Source organism: Belonocnema kinseyi, chromosome 5, assembly GCF_010883055.1.
Source record: "Belonocnema kinseyi isolate 2016_QV_RU_SX_M_011 chromosome 5, B_treatae_v1, whole genome shotgun sequence".
In the NCBI taxonomy this organism is placed as follows: Eukaryota; Metazoa; Arthropoda; class Insecta; order Hymenoptera; family Cynipidae; genus Belonocnema; species Belonocnema kinseyi.
In genome coordinates, this window is record NC_046661.1 from 77,946,624 (window position 1) to 77,954,522 (window position 7,899).

Consider the following 7,899-nt stretch of genomic DNA (forward strand, 5'->3'; position numbering starts at 1 on the left):
GAGATTCATTAAATGGGCTATGGATTTTTTATTGAGTTTGCTAAACATTACTGTGGAGATAAGGATATGAAAGAGAGTCTTGGGATGGTGACTGGGTGGATTACTTTTAATTTCAAATTTGTTGGCAGTTTTAGTTGTATAGTCAGCCTAGATGGGTTTGGATAAATGCGTCAAGGATGTTTTTCTTATTACTACTTTGGTGTTGTGGATATAATTTAGAGTCTTGTGATGGTATTTTTTTTATTACTTGGTAATTTATTGACAATGTTTTGTGAAGCCCGCTAAAACAATTAACTTTTGATTTACACTTTTTGTTGGCATGACATCTACATATTAAATTAGTGGTTTTGGGTTCTTTTCAGACAATTAGTATATAATTTGTGGTAAAATAAATACCAGCTCGGACTCACGATATACTTTTTCTAGAACTTATTGCCTAAGTTTTTCTTTTGGGAAAGTATTTTAGTGTTAAGGTTGATTTTGTGAAGTTATTTTTTAATGTTGTGGAGATCCCAAAAATAGCCAAAAATTCTGATATGCTTGCATTTGGGCTGAGTGCATAATTTATTTTAAGAGTAGCTTTTGAGAGATAGAGATAGTTTTTCATTTGTGCAGTTTTTAAGAGACCCGAAAGTATGGCACAAAGAAAATATTCAAGTTCCATTGTGGAGCATGGTCGCTCTTTTCAATGTAGTTGGAGTCGCCGAAAATATTTGTTCTACACAAGACAGCAAGCCAGACAAAATTTGTAGGGAGGGATTTTATTTAGGAGAAAATTTCGGGAAGGGGGCAATTGACAGTGGCACATCGGAAAGTATATGCATATTATGTTCATGTTTCAAGAATTTCAGGAGGTGGGGATCAGACCCTGTTGATCTCGTACGTGACCACGGACATCTGAAGGTTCAATGGGTAATAAATCATTCCGATATGAAAAATTGTAAGATATAAAATAAACAACATGTTGCCGTTAAATTTTGAAACTTCACTCATTACGAAAAATGATGACAGGTGAGAAGTGAAGAGTGGGGAGTGAAATGTTAGAAATAGATATATAATAGTTATAAGTGGAAAAAGTGAATAAGTTATATTAATATATAATAGTTACCGTTCTGAAAAATCTCCAAGGATTACTTCTCAATTATCTATTGATGGATCTATCGTGCAGCAATGAAGCTTGTCATTTTATTCCTTATCTGGATGGGTTTCATTTTTTCAATCAGTAAGTGTGACATAATATACGTAATAACGGCCCTCTTTTGGCGCCATGTTTGAACAGCCACCCAGAGATAGTATAAAAGCCAAAATTGTAAAAAAGGTGTGAAGTAGGACCTATGGGAGAGCCGGTAAATTTGGGAGAAAATAAGGCATATTTGACAGGAATGAGACCCTTGTTCTGCAGCCATTCGATTTGGAAGGATTTGTAGCTCGTTGCAGACATCTATTAACCATTTTCACAATGCAAAATAAATGTATGTTTAATGTATGACATAAAAACTCAAGAACTAACCAAAAAGTTACGATAATAAGGATTATCTGGGAAGCAAAAAAGTTTGAAATAGGTGTGCAGAGAATTATACTGTAGTTATAGTTGCTCAAAAGCGATTTCTGGACTATCCTCGAACAAAGCAGTCATTTTGAAGAACATGAACATTGAAAACTAGAAAATGTATTTTCGTTTGACATTGATAATTAGAGCATGCATTACTAATGTTCCAAATGAGTTTGTAAGAAAATTAACCGAAAAAAATTGAAACTAGTCTTTTCCGTGCGTTTTCAACTCAAAAATAGACTTTATTTTGAAAGCATTAGTTATGATATTCAGATTCAAAACCTACAAATTCATCATCAGAGGTTGAAGGGTAAAGAAGAAAAACATGGTAGCCATTATGACTTTGATCAAATTTGTCAACTTTATAATCTTTTAAGAGTGAGTAGTTGGTTATTATTAGTGGGTCTAAACCCACTAACGATCTAGATGCTAACAGAGGATTAAATTTTGCTCAGTATTGAACAATTTATTATGATAATGATACTTATAATACAAACTTATGATTTTTGAAAAACCGTTTGCTTATGAATTCACTATATACTAGTTCTATGATTTGCCCATATTTAGATAATAGAATGCAAAATAGATCAGGAATTTATGGAAAATTGCTAAATTAATAAAAATTTAAGATATCCAAAAATTTCCAAAATGTTTTGAAACTTTCGGTGATTTATTGTTAATTTATCGGTAATTTATGAGTAATTTATGGTAACTTATTACTTCGAGTTTGTCTAATCACTATTTACTACTCACAATCACTCTTTCGAGCGTCAAATCATATAATGAAGTGATGGGAGGTCCTAGAAAGTAATACTGAATCCAAATGCGCATGCGCCAAAGCGAGAAAAGTAATCTGGGTCAAACTGCGCAGGCGCAGCAGCTAGAACGTGTCTTTTTATAACTGCTTTTTACCACGGTTTAGCAATTGGTAATTTCCCGCACGCAATACATGCCTCGACTAGCGAACACTAGTGCATGCATTACAAAAAATCAGTTATCCACATCTCAAACGTTCATTTCCTTTCATATCTAGATATCATTTCTTTTCGTTGCGTTACATATCGTACGAAATATAAAATTATAAATATAAAAACCAATTTATTCCATATACTAATAAATTTAAATGACCTTTTCTAAAAAATGACTAAAAAGGGAATAAAAATAATTGGTTAATTACTCTGTTACGATGAACATAGGTGATAGAAAAGAAAACACCGTAATTACAATATTTCCCGTGAATATTGTTTATATTTCAACAAAAATGTTACCTGAAAAACATAATTTAAAAACACATATGTACATTGAAGTATACCAAAAGAGTTCCATACATTATAGGGCCAAAAGGAACGCCTTTTTGAAAGCATCACTTTCCATGAACCGATCCAGGACACCCAGAACCCCATCCAGAGCCTCCATAACTAGCCGATTTATTTATTCAGCGGACCGCTGAATTCCAGATCCTCCAGGATGACCCTCAGAATGTAGAGGGAGAGGAGCTGGAACGAACCCATAATGGCCAGGAACTGCAAAATGATTGTAAGGTGGTTCGGTACTGAGTAGTGGAAATTTAGGAGCAGCTTTTATATTATTTGTAAAATCTTCTGAATGACCCGCAAGCTTTGTAGGAGAAGGAGGGTGGCTATAATATTTTTTAAAAAGCTGTAAAGCATTTCTTTCATAACTATCATCATAAATAAAGAGAGCTCTTGAATCCGCAGCAGCTGAAGAATATGCGTTGATCTTTCTGCGTTTTATTTTAGGACGCGATGGTTCTGCAAGAAGACAAATATACAAAAATATAGACAAAAACCAGCATATCTAGTCCAGACGATCTTGTTGATTTTTACCTTCTGATTCTTGATGATTAGGATGTTTTGGATGTTCAATTGGATATTGATTCAAATCAAGCGCAAAATGATTGACTGATAATCCCTCTTGATCTGTTCTTTTAGTCTTACTTCCGGATAGTTTCATACCTGATGCTTCTTCTGTAAAAAGACAAATATACAAAAACATAGACAACATTTATCAAATCATAAAAAGATGATCCAAATGTTGACTGAAGATATACATGTGATAAGTATTTAAAAAAGAAAAATTGTTATTATGTTACTCACCAATTTCATAAAAAAAAAGCATGAAGTTAAACACCAGAGCGCCGAAAAAGAGCCTCATTTTCTTGTGATGTTGATAAAACTGACTCGCTTCGAATCTCCTAAGGGGGAACTTATGATTTTCATGCAACCTGCTCGCTAGTATATATACTAGTCGTTTAACGTACATTTGTAGGTAGCGGAGGGAAAAATAGGTAGTGCGATGTACACTCATAAAGTATTTGTTTAATTTTCTCGCAACTTTTTTGAAACTTTCAATATTACGCTAAGATTCCCACATGAAAAAAATGTGTAGCTAAGCGAGTGATATTTACCATCGATTAATCAATAATATTATACATATACAGGGTGTCACGAAAGTCTCAGGACGGCTGAATATTTCCTCAGGTAAGATATATTTAAAGGAGGTCAAGGTCATTCTTGAAGTAACTCTCAACGAGAAATTCAATGGTGACCTTTATTTTGATCTTGACGAGGACCTTCAAGGTTTTTTTAAGGTCCACTTTTTTTAATGGAAACCCCCTTTTTTACATCAGCAATCGATAGAGCGGGAAATTTTTACGTTCAAACATCTACCCAGGTCAAAGTTACATTGTAACCTTGAAGGTCACTCTAAGGACAGTTAAACTTTAACAAGGTCTCCATACCTCTGGTAATAGAAGCTTTTTAATTTTTTTTTCGTAACGAGCAAAGTTGATAGCTTTAAAAACGCGTGAGCAGTATTCACCTTAAGCTTCACCTTATAGATGACCTTTATGGTCATTTCAAGGTGAATTTTTTTCTTTGGTAACCCCCTTTTTTACTTCGGTAGTCGATGGAACTGTAAATTTTACGTTTGAATATGTACTCAGGTCATAGGTCCAATTTGACCTTGGTCCAGAAGTATGCAGACCTTGTTTAAGTTAAAAGGACTTTAGGAAATATTCCGCTCGGGACTTTTGTGACACCCTGTACAGCTGAATCTTCATAACTGCGTTATAGTTATAGTTTGAGGGTCACGGAGAAATTTGAATAATTATTTACATAACAAATAGTACTTTTGAGAGTGTGTTTTAGTGAAAATTAACAATTTTACAATATCATTTCCCTGAAATATTATACGCTTTTATTTAAAATACTAATAATTTTCTTAATCGCATTAGTTTATTAAGCGTATGATAAAACTAGGATTCGATGTAAGACTTAATTTTGTGTTAAAACAGTTCACGCAACAACAAAATTTCACTGCAGTTTGTTCCACCAATCTAATAAAAGCAGTTCGATTTGTGGATTGTAATAGGCTCGAAATGATTAGTCAGCTGTCAACAACCAATTCTGATCAAACAAATTCTAATCTGTCAAGTTTAGAAACCGACGTAATCATGACCTGCAATGTCTGCGTGATGCGCACAATATATTGCATCAAAATGGAAATACTAGCATTACTCGCGCATACCTAAGAAAATTTACAAATTGATTAGCATTTTTGGCACCAAATGAATTTACAAGAAATTTATAACTGAAGAGTACGAGGAAAAGCACTTATTTCAAAGTGCGCTCTTGCAAATTAAAATATTAAAAACTGATATTTTCAAATTGCAATTTAAAGAAATTAATTTATCAAGATTTAAGAATATTGAAAATTGTGTAAGAAATTTCTAAGAATTTCGGGCTATAGTCCAATTGAAAGTGAGCCCTCTAAACTAAAAATCCTGTAAAAGAAGAAATATAATCAAAGCAACAAAGGTTATAAAAATTTAACACGTATTTGAGAAAAGACTTAACATTCCTAAGAGCTCTATTTATGTAGTTCAAAATCTGAAGACACTGAAAGAGACCTAAAATAAATATAAAAATTATTTAAAGTGTTAGCCCGGGTAAAAATTATAAGTTGGTTCTTAAGAGGCCCTGTCTAGATTTTCTATTTTCTATTGAGGCCCTAAAGTGGTAATTCATCGAGGGTGTAGGCGGAAACGTCACGCTCAGCTAGGGAGGTCATCAGTAGGCAACCCAATGAGGACCTATTAATAGAGTCTTTATAGAATCTAGATAGTCCTTCACACACTGAGAAAAAAATACTTACGAATCAATGTTCATTCAAATAAAATATTTTTAAATTATTAAAAAATTGACCATGCTTTAAATTCTGAAGTGTGATGCTATGGTTGCAATAGTAAAAAAAGTTTAACTAGCACATTGCCATAATCTATGTCCAGAAATTTTTGATTCAAAGAAGGAAAATATTAATCCAAATGTAAATTACATTTTCTTTGCAAAAGTTCCATCTAAATATTTTTTACACCTTTCTGAAGCCTCTGACAAACTCTGCTCCGTTTTGTCGTATTTTTATTGACATTCAATTCTTCTTAATTATACTCCGCACGTTATTCTAAAACTAAAGTAATTGTTAAATTTGCCTAGAGAAACTTATTACTAATAATAACTAAAGACAAACGCAGTTTATTAAAATATCCGCAAGCGCCGAGAATCGAACGCATGCACCGCACGCTTATAAGTCGGACGCCTAATTCCTATAGCTACGATGCCACGCTGAGTGCGATATCATAAATGCTTGACGGCATTTATCCGATACTTTAGAAATTAGGAAAAAAGATTTTTGAAGCTCGATTTTTTATATATGATTTTTAAACGTACTTAAATGATTTCATATTAAATCGATCTTTAAGGGCATGTGATACTTAGAAAATTGTCGATTTTACCAGTTTTAGGTTCCCCCGGCTTTTTTCTAGAATAATAAATATTTTGTCTTAAAAATTTGGGAATGATAGCGAATATGCTAACGGACGTCCCCACACACTTTTTTTGTAGGTTAATTAAAAAAAGTTGTAATTTAGCAAAATGTGATTAATTTACATAGAGCTTAGGAAATAGTATCGATTTTCTCAGTGTTAGATTTCCCCGGCTTTTTTCCGAGGATAAGAAATATTTTGCCTTTAGAATTTGGGAAATGATTGCGAACATGCTAACGGACGTCCCCACACTTTGTTTGTGTTTTTTTATCAAAAAATTTTTGATATTTCTAACAACGTGCGTGTATATCTCGAGGTTATGTGTGTTACAATTCACTCGAGCTTTACTTCCGAACTACACAATATTTTTGGCCGAAAACTTAGGACTTACAAATAAACATAGTAACTAATCTCCCGGAACTAACCTTGTTTGCAGGCAATCAAAAAAGTTTATTTCATAAATAATTTTCAGATTATCGGAAAGGCAGATATGAAAAAGGACGTAACCTCAAAATAATGCATATGCATAAAATTTTTATTTAGCACAATAATTTTTTTTGTAATTATCCCTCAAAAAAGAGTCCGGGGACGTCCGTTATAATATTTTATAGCATCTCCGAATTCAGTTTTTAAACATTTTCATTTTTGTGAAATAAGCCGGGGAAACTGTAAGCATCACATGCCCTTGAGACAAATTCTTTTCAAATTTTTAAGACACCAAATGTTTTATATTTTTCAGAAAAAATGAAATTTTTAAAAGTTTGCAACTCAGTAATTTTTAAAATTTTTAATTTTTAAATTGAAGTATAATTAAGCATAAGAACATTGATGTACTTTCTTTCGCTCACAGCTGTATTACCCGTTTTACCTGTCGAGGGCTTTACATGGTCCCCTCGATAAAATAATTATTTAATAAAAATGATTTTTTATATATATCTTGATGAATAGAGCCTTTTATCTACTTTAATTAAAAGAAATAGTGCTAAAAAGTAAGTGTATAAAGAATTTAAGTCAAGCAGCACACGACAATAACCTGTCGAGGGCCAGCAGAGCGAAAGCCTAGATTCTTCCAGCTAGAAAATCTGGCTGCGGCCTTGTAAGAGCCAATATTTAGTTTCGGCATAAAGAGGCAATTTCTACCCGGGAGTAAGGACTGAAGACCTGTAAAACATTAACATTTTGCAAAGAAAATATCGGTCGATCGTGGGAATAAAATTAAAATATAACCTGCAAACTATCAAAATTGCGCAAAATTTTTTTAGCTGCTTTTGAAACAATTTGAACTTTCCTCTTCTGGAATTGTATTAGCACTGTGAGATTTAATCCAACTAGTTCTCTTTAAAACGCGATTACACTTCTTTTTAAATGAAAAACCAAAAGCCGATTTTATCTAGAGACCACATAAGGGAACGTTCATAAACCACGTGGCCCAATTGGGACGGGGGGGTATGGCGATGAAAAGCTACTTGATGACTACGTCAGGGGAAGGGGGGATTGATGTTCA

General features: G+C 33.2%; 1 protein-coding gene across 1 annotated transcript; it reads right to left on the reverse strand.

Annotated features, from left to right (window-relative positions):
- Nucleotides 1-2,807: 2,807 nt before the first annotated feature.
- On the reverse strand, nt 2,808-3,757 carry LOC117173393. The gene is made up of 3 exons (XM_033361932.1): nt 3,670-3,757; nt 3,400-3,540; nt 2,808-3,324 (listed from the first exon to the last, which is right to left on the reverse strand). Exons 1-3 carry the CDS (start codon nt 3,725-3,727, stop codon nt 2,984-2,986), a joined length of 540 nt encoding a protein of 179 aa, XP_033217823.1. The 5' UTR covers nt 3,728-3,757; the 3' UTR covers nt 2,808-2,983.
- Nucleotides 3,758-7,899: the final 4,142 nt, after the last annotated feature.